Below are 21948 nucleotides of genomic sequence, written 5' to 3' on the forward strand. Positions count from 1 at the left end.
TTCTACAGGGTTGTGATAAAAAAGCTAACGTGTGGGACATGCGCTCTGGACAGAACATTCAGTCCTTTGAAACTCATGAATCAGACATTAACTGTGTAAGGTGAGTGAGTGACTACACACACTAAACATTACACATTACTGATTTAGAGTCAGCCCTCACTCTTAATTGCAGAACACACACTTTGATACTGATCATTTACAGTAGATATTAGGGGTGGGGCAACATTTAAATATAGCGATATACAGGGGTTGCACAATGAAAATGAAACACCTGGTTTTAGAGCACAATAATTTATTGTGGTGAAGGACAGTTCTGGTGGAAACAGGAGAGTTGAGGTGAACATTGAATTCTGCCGTGATTTGATCAGCCGTGGTTTTATGTTTTTTGGATACAATCCGGGTTAGCACCCGAACATCCCTTTCAGACAGCTTCCTCTTACAGCGTCCACAGTTAATCCTGTTGGATGTGGTTGGTCCTTCTTGGTGGTATGCTGATATTACCCTGGATACCGTGGCTCTTGATGCATCACAAAGACTTGCTGTCTTGGTCACAGATGCTCCAGCAAGACGTGCACCAACAATTTGTCCTCTTTTGAACTCTGGTATGTCACCCATAATGTTGTGTGCATTGCAATATTTAGAGCAGAACTGTGCTCTTACCCTGCTAATTGAACCTTCACACTCTGCTCTTACTGGTGCAATGTGCAATTAATGAAGATTGAACACCAGGCTGCTCCAATTTAGCCATTAAATCCTCCCACACTAAAATGACAGGTGTTTCAGTTTCATTGTACAACCCCTGTATTGTTTCATTTTAAATAAATAATTGAAGATAAGGCAAAATGTATAAGACATACTGAATAATTAACCATAGTTACTAATAATCATCCTCTTAATGCTCACAAAACCTTTTTTAGCTACTACTGTGAGATTGGACTTTTACCAGTGTTCTTTAAAGCTTGTCAACCTTACACCAGTAGCTACTGAACAACATATTTGTGACCAGAGACTGGAGAGTCTATTTCATAATATTTACTGAATAATAAGCCTTAATATTAGTTAATAAACAAAATAACAGAACTAAAGGTGAAGCAGATGAAATAAACCGTGCAGGGAAAGGAAGGGTGCGTTCAAGTGGAAATTAAACCTCTGTTTCCTTTGGGTGTGTGTTTCCTGCAGGTACTACCCCAGCGGTGATGCTTTTGCCACGGGTTCTGATGACGCTACTGTGAGTTTTTAAGCATTAACACAGTCACTTGATTTGTCTTGTTACCAGAAATCTGAAAAATCCGCAAAGCCTGTGTCTTTACTGTGTTTCTGCTCAGTGACCTGAAACACTATGTTATATTTTTATGTATTAGCAATCCTGAGCCTTTTTAAAATACAGATTAATTAAAGCAATAATGAACCATTTTAATTTTTAAGAAGCTTTTCTATTCAGGCTGTTGTTGCAGAAGCAGGGATTGAATAACTTACTGACTGTGTGTGAACAGTTTATCTGAGTTTGATGCTGCTGGACAAAGTTCATGTTAGCGTGTCTGAATCATGGGGTTTTTGAGTGATCAGATTAACTCGGTGGGAAACAGGATGAAATAGGGAATTAGTTCAGTGTTGACAACATTGAGTTTGAGTTAAATTTGGTTGGGCGGAATTCTTTTTTTTTTATACTGTCATACAGTTATAAAAAAGTATTACAGCTGAAATAGTTTAGAGTCAGGAATCATGTGCTTCTATGAACGGTTTGGATGCTCCCTTGTTGTGACGTCACATAAAGCAAAATCTGCATAGAACCAACCTGGCATCACCCATCACTCGTCAACCCCTGAGCCCCACCCACAAGAACAGTTGAAGAAATGTCATTTCGTTCTGCTTGTTGAGAACCTCAGACAGAACACAAGACTATCCAGTAGACTTTGTTTGAGGGTGGGATCTTTACCTACTGTCAGAGCCGTTTAGAACGGCTCCTAATAAAAGAGACTGAAACTGACCACTGACATTAGAGCTGACCCATCTTCCAACTGAATACCAGGTGAAAAGTCTTTACTTAATAGCATATTAAATTGTATTTGTTTTCTATTTCGTCAGTTTTATCAAAAAGAGCACTGTTTTATTTATTTCTCTTTGTTTTTTGAGGGTGTGTTTATTTATTTCTTTTTTAAGTTTGAGGGTGCATTGTGTCAGTACCTAAACTATGTTGGGGAAAAATCTTTCTAAAAGTTACTGTTTGTTCTCACTGTTTACAATAGTGTTTTTTTTTTTTTTGCTTGTTTCTGGTTGCACTTTAACCATAAAGGGGAAATTTGGAAAGTGAAAAAAATAAGTAAAAACTTGTTTTTAACTATTTCTTTGTCACCTGTAGTTTTTTTTAGTAGGTAACAAAAATCGAATAAAATCGAAAATCAGATGTAAAAAAAAAAAAAAAAATTAAGAATTTTGTTTTGGGTCATATCGCCCAGCTCTAACTGACATAGAGCTGGTGAGATCTCTTTATGTGAGAGTGATTTTTTGCAAAGAACTTTATTAACATGTTTTCTACTATAGCCGCTATTCAACTACATAGACCTATTCGAACTTAAAAAAAATATTAAAAAGTAAAAACTATTCTAAGTGTAAAAAAAGGTATAATATGTCTTCTTTAAAACATCAATTTGACAATTACAAATGTTTAATTGATGCAAAAAGAGGAGAAAGGAGCTGGTTAGCATTAGCCTAGTTAGCATTATACATGCTGTTCACCACAGACCAGTCTCAAGATAATCTTACATGCACAACTGAACGATGGTGATGAGTTGCTTGCTGGCAGGTGTGTCCACTATTAACCAGACAAGCTACATGCTACATCATGGACTAATGTGATTTTTTTCTGGACTGATCTGTGTAGTTGAGCAACTCGGCATGCAACAAACATAGACAGTTTAGGCTTAATTAATTCAATATAGGGTCACGACCCAGCAAATGCTTTTATATCAATAAATGTAGCTACATGTTAGCTTTTCTAGAATCTGCTCTTAATCACTTAAACAGCTTTCCCATCATTTTTGGAGGGATATGATCCCTAATATAAAAATATATACACACCTGTTTTTAATTACACAAAATACGAGTTGCTTTAGTGTTTATTTTTAAATGTTTGCATAATTAATAGAAAGTTTCTATTCCAAATCAGTGTTCGTTTCTTCAGTTAGATATGATTTAGTTTCAGTCTTGGTCTTTTGACTGAAATGACTAGGGTTGGGTGGTATTTTGGGTGGCTTTTTCATACAGTGGTATACAGTATTTCCACAGGCAGGGATTTGTCTTGTGTTTACATGGCTACAATACCATCAAATTTTGGGTTATTTTTTAACGGACAAAATTATTATTATTATTTTTTTAACTGAAAAATACAGGAGAAAGTTCAGGTTGTTTACAGACTAAGTGAAGACAGCACACGTTTCAGTCAGTCAGTCATACAGTAAATGTTCCACCATCAGTCTAACCATTAAAACATGTTTAGCACAGCTAATCAGGGAACTTCACTTAGCTAGCATGATCGCTAACATTTCTGTTCACCACAGACATATACGAAAAATGAAAAATATGAGTCAAGTTTTAGTCACATTTTTAAAATATAAATATATTTAATCTAATTTTAGTTTTAGTATTTTTTACTTTTAATGTAATGCTAAAAAATATGATGAAATCCATAATTATATTAGGAATATTAATATAACAGTACATGGTTATCGTTATGGTTATCGACACATAGGCAGAGGTGTCAAGTAATGAATTGCAAATACTTCCTTTCCTCTTACATTACTTTCACTTTTGCACAAAGGCCAGTGTTTTGGATTTGAAATGACTTCATCCACTGAATTATGTAATCAGATGTCGGAAATTTGTGGACTTCCCCTTTAAACCCAGATATAGTACAATATATTAAAGGGCATCTATCAAAAAAAAAAAAAAAAAAAAAAAAAAAAGCAAAACTCCCTTTTGAAATAAAATGTAAACATCCACTAAACGGACAAAGGTATTGAGACACCTGCTTATTCATGATGTCTTATGAAATGAAGGATATTCTTGTTTTAAAAACATAGTGTTTAGTCTGATTTTGTTGGAGTAACTGTCTCCACTGTCCAGGAAAGACTTTCTACTAGATTTTTGAGCACTGCTGTGAGGATTTGATTATTGCTTATTTATAATGCAGTTATCGGAAGTGTTTTTGGCTTAAATGAGGCACAATGCAGGGTGACCAATCAGAAATGAGTTAATTTCTTTATTAAGTACATTAGACCTCAGAAACAGCCTGTTTAAGTGTCCGAAATGAAGAGAAGTACAGGGAGGCTCAACGGCAACTAAAATACATAGTCAATACTCATAACCAATAGATGCACAATATAAATAGTAGCTAGATATAAACAAAACATTTTGTCTGATTTATTTAATGGTTATTACATTGTACATCATTAATCAGTGCATTTTTACATGTGTTCCAGTGTCGCCTGTATGACCTGCGGGCCGATCGTGAGGTGGCCATCTACTCCAAAGAGAGCATCATCTTCGGCGCCTCCAGTGTGGACTTCTCTCTGAGCGGTGAGGAAATGGACAGCGCTAATGCTAATGCTAATGCTAACAACACCTTAGGCATTGTGCTAACATTATTAGCACATGGAACACTAATAAACATGGGCAGCAAGCTAACTGTTTACTTGTAGTTGGTTTTAGGTGGTTGTTGATGGTCATGTAATAGAAAAGATGGTCATCCAAAGTGGTCATTAGGCGTGGGAATGTATAGGGCAACTTCTAATTCAATTCAATTAAATTTCATTCGATTCCGATTCCAATGTGATTATTGATTCATCTTGATAAGGATTACAGTATTTCTTTTTTTTTTAATTGCATAACTACTTCCTACTTTAAAAGTAAAGTATCTGTATTGATCCTGAAAAGATCTCGCTACTTATTCATTTTAACTCTTTGTCGCTATTTCTATTTACTTGAAAAAGCATAGTTAATAATAATTAATACAGAAATCTAGGATTAATGTTGTATTGGTTAGGCAAGATTCAGCCACAATATTAAAACCAGCTACAAGGAGAAAGCAGAAACAAGAGGGTGATTTTATTATGTTATGGCTGACCAGTGGAGCTGGATTTAAAGTTGTGGCTGATCTGTGTTCGATCTGAATATGAATAAAGTAGTATGCAAAGTATATAATCGAAAGTTATATATTTAAACAGACTTTCTAAACTTTTATATACTGTAGTTACACAGAAATTGGTTCCCAGAGTGGCTCACCTGATAGTTAAAACTCCACTAGGTAGGATTAAGATTTTGTGCTCGCAGGCTCCCCCTACAGTTGTAGAGTGTAATAAATGTTTCAGGAGGATTAGTTTCTCTTTCTCGCTTTCTGGCTTTCACGGACATATTCGGTCTCTTTCCAGCTTCTTCCAGAGTGTCTGTATGTTAGTTTGTAAAGAATGAACCAGTAGTCCTTGTAGAACTGTTAGAACTAAAGGTCGAAAAGCAGGTCGCAGTTCTCGCGAGCGTTGGTCGCGGCCGCCTCGGAAGACTTACAGAGTCTGGTTTGAGCTCAGAGGAGCTCCGGCACAGACACGAGAGCACCGCTGTTCCTCCTATTACACCTCAATGTAGCGCTGCACTGAGTTTCAAGCTGTAATTTTACTTCTTTAAAAAGATTTAAAATCAAGGAAATCCTACCTATTGCTGCTTTAAGTGCAAGTAAATGTAAATATTTTCCCTTTCAATAATAATACCACAACTACAAGGACAACAATAATAAGCTTTATTTGTTTGACATTTATTTAAAACAACGTTGAGTAAATGTACAATGTAGAAAAATGTGAAATATATAATTTTTTTTTAGTAAAATTAAAAGCAGTTATGATAAAAAAATAAAGTGCTTTAGCTATAGAAGTAAATTGAGAAGTAAGACAGAGACCAGAGAGCAGAGATTTAGATGGACGTAAAGAGTCGTGGTCATGTGGGCGGAGCTTCTGGAGCCAATTTAGGTGGACGTAAAGAGTCGTGGTCGTGTGGGCTATAACGGCGTATCTGAGCAGGACACACGGGTAGCACCAGTGGCAGGGACGGATTAACACACAGGCTATCCTAGGCTGGGGGGCCAACTGACTGTCCACATCTCTCTTTCTCTTTATCTCTCTTTCTCTTTATCTCTCTTTCTTTTTCTTTATCTCTCTTTCTTTCTCCCTCTCTCTTTCTTTCTTTCTTTCTCTCTCTCTCTTTCTTTCTCTCTCTCTTTTTTTTTCTCTCTCTCTTTCCCTTTCTTTCTCTCTCTTTCTCTCTCTCTCTTTCCCTTTCTCTCTCTCTCTTTCTTTCTCTCTCTTTCTCTCTCTATTTTTTTCTCTCTCTCTCTTTCCCTTTCTCTCTCTCTCTTTCTTTCTCTCTCTTTCTCTCTCTATTTTTTTCTCTCTCTCTCTTTCCCTTTCTCTCTCTCTCTTTCTTTCTCTCTCTTTCTCTCTCTATTTTTTTCTCTCTCTCTCTTTCCCTTTCTCTCTCTCTCTTTCTTTCTCTCTCTTTCTCTCTCTATTTTTTTCTCTCTCTCTCTTTCCCTTTCTCTCTCTCTCTTTCTTTCTTTCTTTCTTTCTTTCTCTCTTTTCTGGCCAATCTGAGGCTTGGAGTTTCAGGAAAACACATGTTTAGATCAACAAATATATTGGAAGCGGTGTTGGAAATACCCATATACCTTCTGCTGCATTTAACTTTAGTGCTTGAGGTAAGGCTCCCTGGAAAACCCCCACGAGCAGTAACCGCTACGCCTGTGTGTTTTTACCAGTTTTAGGTGTGGTTCTGCAGTGGCAAGGACTTTCAGTGCACAGCATTAACTCAGAGCAGGCTTACTGTCTTCCCTTTCCATGCCTGACAATGTGTTAAGGTCTCCCCTCCACCTAAATGCCTTACCAATGTTTACACGTGTCTTTGCCCCTGCCCCTCACATTTCACTGTCCTGTGCATAAAGCGTAAAAGCTTGTTGTAGCTGATTGGCTGACATGTTGTTTTGTTGGTGTTTGTTTTGCTGTTTAAAAAGGCACTAAACCCTAAACTATATTTTTGTATTACTAGCTGAAATGTGTTCCTTTGAAGCGCCTGCAGCGTCTCACAGGTTTAACTGTGCTATGGGTGAGCCTAAAGTTTTCACATCTGTGTTCACATCACTGCTATCAGAGGCACACTGCTGCTGTTGCAGCTCAGCCAATCAGCTCTCCCTCCTGCCCTGCCCCTAAACCCATACATCACCCAGTTACCCTTTAAGACACCTTTTTTGTTTTCTATTTTCAAAGATCGAAGAGCAACTAAATCATGAGGAAATTTGCTGAATTTTACATAAAACAAATTCAAATACAATTGTTTATATACAGTATATTGTTGATTGTAGAATATGGAGCTACGCTAATGTTCATTTTCTCCATTAAAGCTCTCATTTAAACTCAGCACATTAAACTATTCTCATTTAAAAATGCCCCAAAACTACCCTGAGATAGTATAGTTTGCCAGACACCACACTACACAATTATTACTTTCTTCCACCCAAAAATACAGACATACCAGCTTTAATAATGATTTTAATCATGAGTAAATCACAGAATTTTTGTATAGTTATTAGATATAATGTATTAGTGGTGCTGTCAAGTGAATAAAAAAAATCTAATTAATGAGATTCTTTGTGATTATTTATCTAAAATGAATTAAAAGTGTGTAAAAAGTATTTTACATTGTGTAATTCAAGTGAGTTTAAGCAGAGCAGTAAATCAGTGAATGTATAACTGGCCTATTCTTAAAATTCCACATCCTTTTATTTCACAAGCATAACATACTAGACATCTTAAGGTCCAAATACTAACCTTAATTAAACAGTCCCTTCCACTTTCACTATTTAATTTTAAAATTTTTAAATATACTAAATCATGAAATTATATAAGACGAGAAACAGATTCAGTGCTGTTATTAACCACCTTTCTCAACGAGTCACTGAAATAAACACGCTTGTCTACATTATAAGAGATGTCACCTGCAGATGAAACATTACGGCATTAGGGGGGCGGAGTACTGCTGTTGTGTTACTGTTTAGTTTGCCTCCATCACATTACAGTGTGACTGGAACTGACTTGTTGGGTCAAAGGGCATCAATATGGCCATTATTATACCTTATTTTTTCAGTGCATTCATTTTTCAATGATTGTTTTATCTAAATTAATTGTATTATTTGAAAGCCCTAATTTTTTTTTAGAATTGATACTAATACTAATATAATTTTGACAATCTAGCATTGACTCTAATCAACGGCTGAAGCTACTGCCTGTTCCTAAATACACCAATTATCCAGTTAATCACACTCACCAGAGTTTATACTTCATTAGGACTAAACTGGTCATCTCCATCTAAAAATCTCTGCTTATTACCTGTAAGTTTAACCAGCAAATCAGTAGTGAAACTAAACCAGAGTGACCCACAGTTTGTAACGGTGGAGAGCAGACGGGAGGCGGATTTATATGTTATTTATTAAAGTCTGCAGATTTATATGCAGACTTTAATAAATAACAGATACACAAATAAACAAATAAGGGAATAACGAATATAAATATGTACATAAACAAACAACAGGGAGAAACGTAAAACAGATAATAACAAACAGGGCTAGGGATATATATACAAGGATAAATATGTAAATAATATACACAATAAACAAAGAAACACACAGGAAATAAACGTGACTAGAAATATACGTGAAATAAAGGGAACTAGAAATAAACAAGAAATAAATAGAGCGTAACGAAAAAACGTGAACAAACAATAGCAAACGTGGCGAGACAAACGACAGAGGAAGGTGCAAAGACCGACGGATAAACATGGACAAAAGTGTACTATATATATAGGAACATGAAACACTGAACACCTGGGGAAGGGGCGGAGCTACAAATTAGACACACATGACGGAAAATTACAGGAGAAATACAGGGGGACCGAACGAGGCCGTGACACAGTTCAGCTCAGTATTCAATCTGGTTCAGTTTAAAATTACATTAAAATTTAAAACAGTGATAAAAATGCTAAACTCAACATCAGCCTTAAATCATTCAGCATTTCTTTAGATTATTTTCAGTAAAGGAGTGTTAGCAGTGTGTGCTGGTGATTAGTTTAGTGTGTGAGTGAGTGTAGAACAGAATGAAGCTCAGTAAGTGTTATTATTTTATTGTGTAGTTCAGAGATGTGCTGATCATAAAGAAACACTCTGCTGCTGTATCTGAGCTCCAGTAATCAGCAGTGCTGTGGAAGGATCACACACAGAGCTCTGTGCAGCAGTAAACAGCAGCAGTGCTGTGGGAGGTGTGCAGGATCACACACAGCTCTAAAGTATAAAACTTTAGCGTGATACGTATTTACAACACACACTTACCTTTAGTCAGTGCGGAAGGAATGTACACACATGTTAGCTGTGCTCCTGTTGGCTGTAGTCTAATCACAATTAATTACAAAAAAGTGTATTTTTTATTCACACCCCTAATTATTAGTGAGTTAGTTTAGGCAGATGTGTTGAATTGATTATCCAAGGTAATCTATTGAATGCTGTGGATACAGCAGGTAGAGATTAGTGTGAAAAACAGTGGAGTTTTCTGGACTGTGGGACTTTTGACCCTCTGGGGCAGCAGCAGCAGCAGGTCTGCACAAGCCTGAGAGTGTTTTTGAGTTTGTCAGAAGAGTCTTCCACTTTCTGTTCAAAGATCAGGAAGAATCCAATCACTATTCCTGCTCTCCTGAGCAATGACTTTTTGAGCCTTACTTTTTTTTTTTTTAATATGTATTTTTAGATACAGTGCTAGGACACAATAAGTACTTTATAATTTGATATTATTTTGAGAACATAAAGGCCTGTCACAATAATTACATTATCATTGTATTGTACAACATACAGACTTGCATTCAGTAAATTTTGCTGACCAAAATATTGTATTATCATATTAATATTAACTTTCCTACATTGTGGGGCGCCGAGTGGTCCAGCGGTCTAAAGCGCTGCCACTATGAGCAGGAGGTAATGCTGCATCGGCAGCAGCTCGAAAAGAAGCGGTGGCTGACTTCACATGTATCAGAGGAAGCATGTGCTAGTCTTCACCCTCCTGGTGTGTTGAGGTATCACTAGTGATGGGGGGAGTCCTAATGAATGGGTTGGGTAATTGGCCGTGTAAATTGGGGAGAAAATGGGAAAAATTAGAAATAAAATTATATTAAAAAAAAAACAAAAAAAACTTTCCTACATTGTAAATTATTGATGAAGTGATCCAGACTACGAAGGAACACATATGAAATCATGTAGTAACTTAAAAGTGTTAAACAAGGTGGCTCTTATCAGGGGTGATTTTCGAGGCTGGTAACCCTGATGAACTTAACCTGTGCAACAGAAGGAACTCTTGCTCTTCCTTTCCTGGCGTGGTCCTGATGAGAGCCAGTTTCATCATATCTTTTTCAATGGTCTTTATGAATGAACTTGAGGATACTTTCTTAAGTTCTTGAAATTCTTGAAATTTAGATTGACTGACCTTCATTCATTTCTTATAAGTATTTATTTCTTTGCTTAGTTGAGTAGTTTTTGCCATAATATGGATTACAACATGATTCCATATACACACTAGCCATTAGTCCGTGCTCCTATCCATTTGTCTGACTCCTGTTGACTGTGATGTGGCTCAATAAAGATGCCTAAGGCACTTAACATTGCTATTCAGTAAGTCAGACGTGATGAGACAGCATAATACAACATAAAAATAAAATAAAATATATACAAACATGACAACACTATTTACATTTTTGTGAAAAAAAATCTTTATAAAGGAATGATTTTGTGTGACAATGATAAGATATGTATATAGTCAAGTCAATAAGTGTTTGGACAGGGAGGATGGTTGCATAGTTGCGGTGGGGGTGCGGTGGGGTGTGAAATTAAGCAATCAAGATGATTAAAGAGTAGACTCTCCCCTGTAATCTAAAACCTATCAGAGACTCAATACAAATGGTTGGGAGAGACCAGATTAACAAAGAATAAAATAGCGAGCTCATCAATACCAAAAAGATAAAAACACAGTGTAATGGTTCACAATATTCCTTTCATAGCATCTGATCAATTCAAGAACACACAAGGAGGTACAGTGGTGCTTAAAAGTTTGTAAACCATTTGGAATTTTCTATTTTTCTGCATAAATTTGATGTAAAACATCATCAGAAATCATAAAGTATAAAAGAAAAAACAACCCAAAATGAATAAGGCTCAAATATTAGACTTGGTAATTTATTTACAAAAGAAAATAGTAGCTTTAGAACTAGCAGATAATTTGACATCAAAATTATAGTCAGGTGTGTTTAATGGGATGACTATCAGGTGTGAGTGGACGTTCTGTTTTATTTAAAAAACGGGGATCTGTCGGATTTTTCTGATTTGTCATTCGTGTTGAGGTCACAAATAACCCATGTTTACTTCTAAGCAACTAAAGGCTTTGGCAACTTTGAACATTGGCTAATTTTAATGTTTATGAGTTCACCATCACCCCTCTGCAGTTTACAGGTTTTAAGATTAAGTTGAAAAGATGGGACACAAGTAAGAGTAGACTATCATTCCAGCAGTAAAACTTTATCCCATCTGTAAAACATGGTGGTGGTAGTATTGTGGTTTGAATCTGTTTTGCTTCTTCTGGGCCAGGACAGCTTGTCTTCATTGGTGGAACAATGAATACTGAATTATATCCGATAATTCTAAAGGAAAATGTCAGGACCTCTGTCTATGCACTGAATCTCAAAAGAAGATGGGCCATGCAGCAAGACAACGACCCCAAGCACACAAGTCGTTCTATCATACAATGATTAAAGAAGAATAAAGTTAATGTTTTGAAATGGCCAAGTCAAAGTCCAGACCTTAATCTAATCAAAATGTTGTAGAAAGAGCTAAACAGAGCAGTTACTGAGGGGATAGCCACCAACATAACTGAGCTGAAGTGGTTTTATGTGGAGGAATGATTGATTGATTGCATTGATGCACAATGGGGTCATTCTAGATATTAAATGCAAATGTTCATTTACTTTTTTTTTTATAGGTTTCTCATTAATAAATGTATATATGTGTATATATGTGTGTGCGTGTGTGTGTGTGTGTGTGTATATACTCTCATAAGAAAGTTGTAGGGAAATCTGATGTAATTTTAGATTAAGTTTATGCATAAATATAGAAAATTCTAAACTAACGTTCACGCACCATTGTAGGCGGATCATTGTAAAAGCAGAGACACCATGACTTTACGGATATACAAATACAGAATGTTTAACTTCAGAACAGATAGACCAGATTGGATTGATAGAAAGAACGAGAAGACCAGATTGTACTGATAGAACAGAACAGGAAGACATATTTAGTGTGATATAAAAAGAACAGGAAGCCCAGATTAGACTGATAGAAAGAACTGGAATACAAGAATAGACTGATAGTGTGAACAGGAAGGTCAGATTACACTGAGAGAAACTACCTAAAAAAATGTTGCTTAGTTCTCTGGACACATGAAACTATCACGATTAATCATAATTATACCACAGTTAGTTCTGACCTTGCAATTTGATTGGCTGAGAGGTGTTCTATGAGTGATGTTATCAGCCGGTAATGTACTGTAACCAAAGCTCTCCATGTATTACTCCGCCACATATAGGTCACCTAGCAACGATGCAGCGCTTACAAACCAAACTGTGCAGCTACAAACAGAGCAGCAATGGAACTGTTTTAACTTGCAGAGTTTTAGTAACTGAACAGATCCTATTTTCTTGCCCCCTTTAACTCTAAATCTTTCAATAAACAGTAATAATGGAACTGTGGTATAATGACAATAAAACACTTGAGGTCCGTGCTATAACGTGTAATATTGCCACTGCTGTTCTGATCTAGGACCGCAGCACAGCAGTGCCAATATTACGTGTTATAACACAAACCTTGAGTGTGTTATTGCTTAATGAATTTCAGAATTGTGCTGTATTTAAATAAAATTAATTGTGTTAACTGATTACCTGATTAAGTAAACCCAACATCAGTATTAAGCTTTTTAATTTCTTCATAGACAGTTTTCTTTAGGTACCAGGTAAAAAAAAGCTCTTTAATAAAGGGTTTATAAACAGTTTCCAAATACTTCTAACCCTGACTGCATGCTATCACTAATACACTAATCCAACATTTGTCTATTTGCTGTATATTTACAGAGATTATTGTGAAGATGTGTTCTCTTTTTCTCATCAGTAAACAGGAGAAGGTGCTTTTTGGGAATTTACTTCTATACCCTGGAATTTCTAAAATGTTTTTTTGCTCAGTCATTCAGGGAACTTGTGTTTGTTTGTTTTTTGTCATTTTAGTGCACATATAATATCTCAATAATTTAACAGTATATTAATATATGATCTTACCTTGTGCTGCTAATAGTACTCACTATAACGTGTTACTGTGCTTTACAGCAGTTGTTGCTGAGCTCATTTTGCATTAAATCTGTGCTGGATATTTTTTTCCCTTAATAAATAAGATTGTTATTTAAAAAGTGCTTTTTATATTTACTCAGAATATTTTTGTCTGATATAAAAAAAATATATATATAAATTTCAGATGGTGCGTTTAATGCCGGCGGGAAAACACAGTGGCCCACTGTGAACATCTAATCCGAGGAGAGAACTAACATTAGCAAAGGGCTAGCTAACATTAGTGGTGAGTTAGCTAGCATGCTAACGTTAGCAGCGAGCTAGCTAACGCTACCGGGAAGAGAACTAATGTTAGCGGAGAGCTAGATAACATACTTACTTTAGCGGCGAGCTAGCTAACATACTGACCTTATTAGTGAGTTAGCTAAGATACCGGGAAGAGAACTAAGGTTAGCAGAAAGCTAGAAAACATACTAACTTTAGCGGCGAGCTAGCTAACGCTACAGGGAAGAGAACTAAGTTTAGCGGCGAGCTAGCTAACGCTACCGGGAAGAGAACTAATGTTAGCGGTGAGCTAGATAACATACTTACTTTAGCGGCAAGCTAGCTAACATACTGACCTTACTAGTGAGTTAGCTAAGATACCGGGAAGAGAACTAAGGTTAGCAGAAAGCTAGAAAACATACTAACTTTAGCGGCGAGCTAGCTAACGCTACAGGGAAGAGAACTAATTTAGCGGCGAGCTAGCTAACGCTACCGGGAAGAGAACTAATGTTAGCGGAGAGCTAGATAACATACTAACTTTAGCAGCGAGCTAGCTAACGCTACCGGGAAGAGCTAGCTAACATGCCAACATCCAAACGTTAGCATAAATATTTTTAGGCTGCACTTTACAACTGCGGTTCTCAAACATTTCAGTTGTAGATCCTCTTTATGCAGGGGGGGTAAATACCACTGGGGCTTTCCACCTTAACCGGGGTACAAACCAAAATCTGCACACTTTATTAGTTTGTTTTTGTGGGTTTTTATGTTATCAGGCAAAAATCAAATAATGATTAATAGACATTGATATTTTTTTATAGAGAAGATACTTTAATGTTTTTCATCATTATTATTATTATTATTAGTAGTAGTTGTAGTAGTAGTAGTAGTAGTAGTAGTAACAGGGGTGTTAGTAGTAGTATTAGTATTATAATCATCATCACCTCTTTTTTTTCCATATGTGCAGGAAGCTAGAAAAGAGCTCATGCAACTTACATATGTTATACTGGCTCTGTTCTGCATCACAAAAGAACAAAATTGAAAAAAATATAACAAATGCAAAACATTATGTTTTGATTTCCAATACAATAAATTACTTTCTTCCAAAGAAATTATGACACCATTTTAGGGACTTAAATTATATTTATTGAGGTCTTAAAAAGGTCTTAAAAAGCATTAAATTTGACTTTTTAAATGGTGCAAGAACCCTGTCATAAGATTATCAATTATTGATCATTTTGTCCAAACACTCTTTTAGTTCAAGGACCCTTGTACTCTTCCAATTACTCAATATTATTGGTGTGTTTGTTATTAACGTTTCATCAAGTTAAATGAGTTTTTCGTTACCCCAGGAAGCCAACAAAGGAAGTTCGGGCAGCGCCTTATCTTGATGGAAAGCACCAACCTTCCCAATTTATAAGATAAAAAGCCAACAGACCACAAGTCATTTGTTTTCAGGGAAGCACAACCTACTTATGTGGTGATAGATGTGTTCTGGCAGGCTTTACCAAACACTTCTAAAGGCTAATGAGAGACTGTAGCTCCTGTCATTAAATTGTGTGTGTGTTTGTTTAAGTGTGAAAACCAAACTGGTGTATAAATTTGCAACATAGCAATTTTTTTGAAAGACTTTTTAAAAAACTACTGGACTATAAGGTGCACCAGATTATAAGGTACAATGTCTATAAATGTCTATTTTCCGGTCTATTTTCATACATAAGGTGCACTGGATTATTTAGGGACACATTAAGCTAAGGGGACACTATTAAGGATGCCTACATCCAAGTGAAAAAGGCAAACAAGAGCTGGATCTTAATACACAGATTTCTCTCCTAAAAAACGGTTTATTTGGGTAAGTAAAGCGCTTCCACTTAGTTACAGTAAGCTTCCAGTACCCATAGAGCAGACTGGGCAAGTGGATAGCAGGTGGAAAGTTATTTGTCCTTGAAATGGTGCAAATAACCCCCCTATTATCTCAATGAGAATCAGTTTGGATGCATGATAGAGAACATGCTGCATCTGGATACTGATTCTGGATAAAGATTTCCAATATTTTGTCTAAGCGGGACGTATATTCCGCCCGATTGCACTAGACTGGGGAACCCTGAGTGTTCAGATAAGCCAGAGTGTTATCAGCTAGCAGTTCATCCCATGTAGCTTTTTTTAACAAAGCGAACATGCAGACTACAGTCCGATATACTTGTCTCTGAGTGGCAAAAGAGCTAGCACTGTGGTTATCATATTAAACCAAAGAAATAAGGATGGTATGTTTATATGCGTGTGAATTCTTTTGGCAATATAGTGTATGTATTATAATATAACGGGGGCTACAGTCTCTTATTACGATGAATATCAGTAACACCCTGAATGTAGGTATTTTAATATACAGTACAGGCCAAAAGTTTGGATACACCTTCTCTTTTTCAATGCGTTTTCTTTATCTTCATGACTATTTACATCGTAGATTCTCACTGAGGGCATCAAACTATGAATGAACACATGTGGAGTTTTATGTACTTAACAAAAAAAGGTATAATTGGCAAAAAAAAAAAAATTATATTCTAGTTTGTTCAAAATTAGCCACCCTTTGCTCTGATTACTGCTTTGCACACTCTTGGCATCATTCACCTGAAATGGTTTTCCAACAGTCTTGAAGGAAGGAGAGGTGTTTATTAGCACTTGTTGCCCCTTTGTCTTCTTCACTCTGTGCTCCAGCTCACCCCAAACCATCTGGATTGGGTTTAGGTCCGGTGACTGTGAAGGACAGCTCATTTTTTGTTAAGTATAAAACTCCACATGTGTTCATTCATAGTTTTGATGCTTCAGTGAGAATCTACAATGTAAAGAGTCATTCAAATAAAGAAAACACATTGAATGAGAAGGTGTGTCCAAACTTGGCCTGTACTGTACAAGTTGTGAGATATCGTTTCCTGGGTAACTAATCATTTCAACTGATCATAGGAGGACTAATCAGCATTGCTGACCAATCATTAAACCTGTGTTATAATTGATAAAACACTGCATCCAGATACAATGGCAGAATGATGTCTAGGGTCCTTGATTCAAAATAATTTATAAACTATATTACATTCTTACTACCTACTACCTGCATTTTAATCAGATGTATCCAGATACCATAGCAACACCTTAGCAACCACCTAGCAACACCTTAGCAACCAACATGGATACCATAGCAACACCATAGCAACGAGCCATGAATCAGCCCTGCAGTTACTCTCGCAGTTTCTGCAAGAACTGCAGTCTAGTTACATTACATTCCTACTTGATTAAAAATGAGCAGTAAATCATTCTTGCATTTTAATCAGACGTAGTATCTGTTTTTTTTTTCTCTGTCCCGCAGGTCGGCTGCTGTTTGCTGGCTATAATGACTACACTATAAACGTGTGGGACGTCCTGAAGGGCACCAGGGTCGCAATTCTGTTTGGGCACGAGAACCGGGTCAGCACAGTCCGAGTGTCGCCCGATGGCACAGCGTTCTGCTCAGGATCGTGGGACAACACTCTGAGGGTGAGAAAACAGGCCACAAACAGCGTGACCAAAACTGTGCTGGAGCTGGATTAGTTTAAATTATAGAATTGCAGCAATAATTAGAGAGTGATTTTATTCCAGCATGAATCTTCTGTGTGTATTTTTAACAGCCTAGCACTAATATTTGTAGACGGGTCTTCTTCCAGTATGAATCTGTATATGTGTCAGTTATAGAGTCAGCAAGAGATTAAGCCTAGTTTGGACTACACATCATTTTGAGTTAGAGGTTTTGTTTGAAAGAAAAATATAGTGTACGACTAGGCTTAGTCTCTGTTTGGAAAACTATATTTTAATCCAGTATGATTTTTTTTCCAGTTTTTCAGTATAACTAGCTATGGGGTTATTTTAATCCAGGATAAATGTTCAAGATGGATAACAGTTTAGCACTAATACATGTGGGGTTATTTTAAATCAGTATGATTTTTAGGATTGTTTTTACAGTTTATCCCCATATCTATTTGTGCTAAACTGTAAAAAAAAATCCTAAAAATTCATACTGGATTAAAATATCCCCATATCTATTTGTGCTATTTTAATCCAGTATGAATTTTAAGGATTTTTTTGTACAGTTTAGCACTAATAGATATGGGGATATTTTATCCAGTATGAATTTTTTGGATTTTTTTTGTACAGTTTAGCACTAATAGATATGGGGACATTTTAATCCAGTATGAATTTTTAGGATTTTATTTTACAGTTTCACACTAATAGATATGGGGATAATTTAATCCAGTATGAATTTTTAGGATTTTTTTTTTTTTACAGTTTAGCACTAATAGATATGGGGATATTTTAATCCAGTATGAATTTTTAGGATTTTTTTTTTTTTTTTTTACAGTTTAGCACTAATAGATATGGGGATATTTTAATCCAGTATGAATTTTTAGGATTTTTTTTACAGTTTAGCACTAATAGATATGGGGACATTTTAATCCAGTATGAATTTTTAGGATTTTATTTTACAGTTTCACACTAATAGATATGGGGACATTTTAATCCAGTATGAATTTTTAGGATTTTATTTTACAGTTTAGCACTAATAGATATGGGGATATTTTAATCCATTATGAATTTTTTGGATTTTTTTTTTTTGAGTTTGGCACTAATAGTTGCAGAGGTATTTTAATGACTTTGCAGTGTTAAGATTTTACAGTTAGGCAGTAACAGTTGAATAGGGGTTTTAATCCAGTATGAATATGTAATATGTGCACATTTTTAAGACAGTAACACAGTAATTATGGGAGTGTGTGGTCTCTTGTAATTGATTACACTCTGATAGTCTCTGATCCTAGTTGTCCTGTTCTAAGGACGATGATTTTTCAGTGAGGTTATCTGTGGAAATTTGGGAAAATTACACAGCTACTTCTTCCTAAACCAGCCAAGCAGTGTATAGAAGTTTGAGAAACTTCAGTAATGTGACTGTTTACAGAAGCTCCTCCAGTAAAACTAGTTTGGCTCAAGAGTTTACCACAAAAGGTTAGTTTCCTGATAAATAAAACAGATAAGACCGTAATTCAAAACATGTTTGTCAAACTGAAACTGGTGGCATATATACCACATAACCTCCAGCAAGTGAATGACAGTAATACTGAAGAAAAGCAAAAACAGGTCTGTGTATCTGCGCTGCGCTGAAGAATCATGCTACAAGTCTCACAGATTAAATCCCTTCTCGTAACTTCAGTAGAGGTGGGCGGGCTACAGTTTCAGGTTTGTGTACTGCTGTATTTGGACACTCTGAGAATGATTAAACACACTAACTCACAATATTATTCGTAATATAAAGGTAAAACCTTATCTTGGCTGGATTTTCTCAGTCAGCTTCAATAAGTAGAGTCAAGTGGAATGTTCAGCTTTCAGTTAACAGCTGTGCTGAACTCGTCAAGAGTTAATAACTTGAATTTCTTGTCTCTCAATGTGTCTGAGAGCATCAGATGTGAAGTTGTGAAGTTGTGAAGAGGTGGAGTTACAGGTAAACTGTGAATAGCTGAATTTGAGTAATGTTCTAATACATATTATGACCAGAACTACTAAGATAAGTAAAGAAACAAAAAATGAAGGTCAGTCAATCCGAAACTTTTCAAGAACTTTGAAAGGATCCTCAAGTGCAGTCGCAAAAACCATTAAAAGCATTGTGATGATGAAACTGGCTCTTATCAGGGCCGCCCCAAGAAAAGGAAATGCAAGAGTTCCCTCTGTTGCACTGAATATGTTCATTAGAGTGTGTGAAAAAGAAGGTGTGTCTAAACGTTTGACTGGTACAGAGCAAAACTGTCAAAAATCTAACTGCCCACCTGTCTCTACTCCAGTGTGGAAGGAAGTGAGTGAGCATATAGAAGCATAGAAATGCTGACTAACATGATCTTCACAGTTATAACGCTATACACCTGCCTCTTTGTTGTGTGTTCGTGTATGGAAAACTTATGCGGCAGGTTGAACCGCGAGCTGGAACAGCCTTTAGTACATGAGAGAGAAGCTCTTCCTCTTTCCTCTTTCCACAGAAATAACGTGTGCTAAGTTTATTCTCTTTTCCTTTACAGATTTGGGCCTGAGCGCGCCCCCGCTGAGTTTCGGAGCTAATATGACGAAGAATGTGGTGGAGAACACGCAGACCAAATGACCACAGGGCTTTTATTTTTAGATGAGATTTCTGTATAGACTAAGTTTAGCTTAGTTTCTGTCCTCCAGCCCTGAAGCCAGGCCCCTGATCACCAAAGTAACTGTCGTCATGTTTGTTTGCTCAGTACTTTAGACCTGTTATCGCTGTAAAAAATTATGTCATATCATGTCATAATGTCAAAGGTAGAGCTGGGACAACACTCTTGGCTATATAAGGTACGGTATATCAATGTATCAGATCATTTCAGACATTTCAGATCAGTCTATTTATCTTTAATGTGATCGCAATTATAAGTTGTTCAAATCTAGAAGAACTATATCCTCAAGTTAAGTCAACAAAGACCATCAGAAATGTTATGATGAAACTGGCTCTCATCAGGACCGCCCCAGGAATGGAAGATCAAGAGTTACTAAAAGTCAAACCACCCACCTGTCTCTATTCTATTGTGGGAGGAAGTGGGTGAACATTTTAGTGTAGGGCTGCACGATATATCGTTTAAGCATCGTCATGGCGCAGTAGTCACATCGCAGGACGTGTGATGTCACTTTAAATCAAACACATCATGTTGTAATGTTTGGATTTTGGATACAAGAAGTAGATACACAGCGCTGTCTCTGTGTCTGTGTGAGTGACAGGCTGCTGCTGCCTAAGAAGCACAAAGGGGAGGAGATGTGTGAGGGGAGGGGGCAGGAGTAAACACGAGGTAACCACTTGGCCTCCAGCCACATTGTTGTAAGCTTGTAAACTGAGGTGCAAATCTCAAAATCTGTGCGCCTCAGTCCAGCACAGTTTTGCACAGATTTCCAGATACTGCTAAATTCACGCTTTTAATTCCAGAAAAAAAAAACATTTAAATGCCTGATTAAAGGGCCAATTACTGTTGTTTTGCAGTTTTTCTCGGATTTGAGTGCTCGGTGCTGACTCAGCTCTTAATCGGTCCGGATGTGAGACAGCGAGCGGGCGGTGGGATATATATTGGGATATATATATCGTCTAAATAAAAAAGAACATTTGCAATGTAAACTTTTTCCAATATCCTTGCAGCCCTAATTTAGAATTAGACAGGGATTTGATGTGACAGCAATTGTGTTTTTTTTTTTATAGAAGAATTAGAAGAAGGTAGACCTGCACACATTCCTAACACAGATCAGCTAAAAAAAGATAATCAGTGACAAGAATAAAAAAGCTCTGGGTAATTAAACCTGTATTTATTAGTAAGACACTGGATTTTAGTTGCATTGTTACTGTAAATCTTGCTTGCTTTTGAATGGTAAGACAGTTAAAACAAGTAAAGAATTTGTCTTGTGGCATTTTATTTCTCTTTTAAGTGCAATAGTGTGAATTCACATAGGGCACTTCAGTATCTGATTCATTTATTTACTTTGGTCATAAAAAAAAAATACTGTTTAGTGTCTCCATTGTGTCTCAATTGATTTCTGTACTGTATTCAGAGGTTATTAAATATCATTTAATGTCTACTGCATGTGTACAGCCATCTTCTTTCAAAAATACTTTAATATCATTAGAATCAGATTTCTCCTACAGAGTTTCATGTCCTATTTATTTGTATGTTCTAGGAGTTTAAGAGTAATTTTATCTCAGTTAGGGATGTACCATATCATATTGTATGCAATAATAAAATAAAATGTTGAATTTGTTGCAGTAGTGTATTTTTTAAATTATTTATAATTTATTTATAATAATGTCGTTATCGCAAAAAAAAACATGAAATATTGTAATATTATTTTAAGGCCATACTGCCCACACCTACTAACCACTGCCCTATTTTATATACAGTATACTGAAATATAATTTTTTTCTTTAATATTTAAGTATGACCTTGCACTTTACAATAAATATCAAAAATAAAAAGCGCAAAATTACACAACATAGAGCAACATAAGACATAACAAAAAATATTAATGAAAACAATAATGTAATAATTGAAGAAAGCTAGTCTATATACGTTAGATCATCATTATAAAAGTATCTGCTGCTGCAGCTCAGTCAATCAGCTTTAGCCTCTAAACCCATACATCACACAGTGCCCCTCCCACACTAACCCT

General features: G+C 36.2%; 1 protein-coding gene across 2 annotated transcripts in view; it reads left to right on the plus strand.

The window, feature by feature from the left end:
- gnb5b (guanine nucleotide binding protein (G protein), beta 5b) overlaps positions 1 to 21360 on the plus strand; it is a 49704-nt gene extending 28344 nt beyond the window's left edge. For both annotated transcript variants that reach the window (XM_022679845.2, XM_049483398.1), the window contains exons 9-13: positions 9 to 100; positions 1180 to 1228; positions 4479 to 4575; positions 17078 to 17244; positions 19803 to 21360. In XM_022679845.2, coding sequence (XP_022535566.1) covers positions 9 to 100; positions 1180 to 1228; positions 4479 to 4575; positions 17078 to 17244; positions 19803 to 19814 — 417 coding nt within the window. In that variant the 3' untranslated portion in view covers positions 19815 to 21360. The remainder of the gene's footprint in view (positions 1 to 8; positions 101 to 1179; positions 1229 to 4478; positions 4576 to 17077; positions 17245 to 19802) is intronic.
- Positions 21361 to 21948: the final 588 nt, after the last annotated feature.

The sequence above is a fragment of the Astyanax mexicanus genome, chromosome 9 (assembly GCF_023375975.1).
Source record: "Astyanax mexicanus isolate ESR-SI-001 chromosome 9, AstMex3_surface, whole genome shotgun sequence".
Lineage (NCBI taxonomy): Eukaryota > Metazoa > Chordata > Actinopteri > Characiformes > Acestrorhamphidae > Astyanax > Astyanax mexicanus.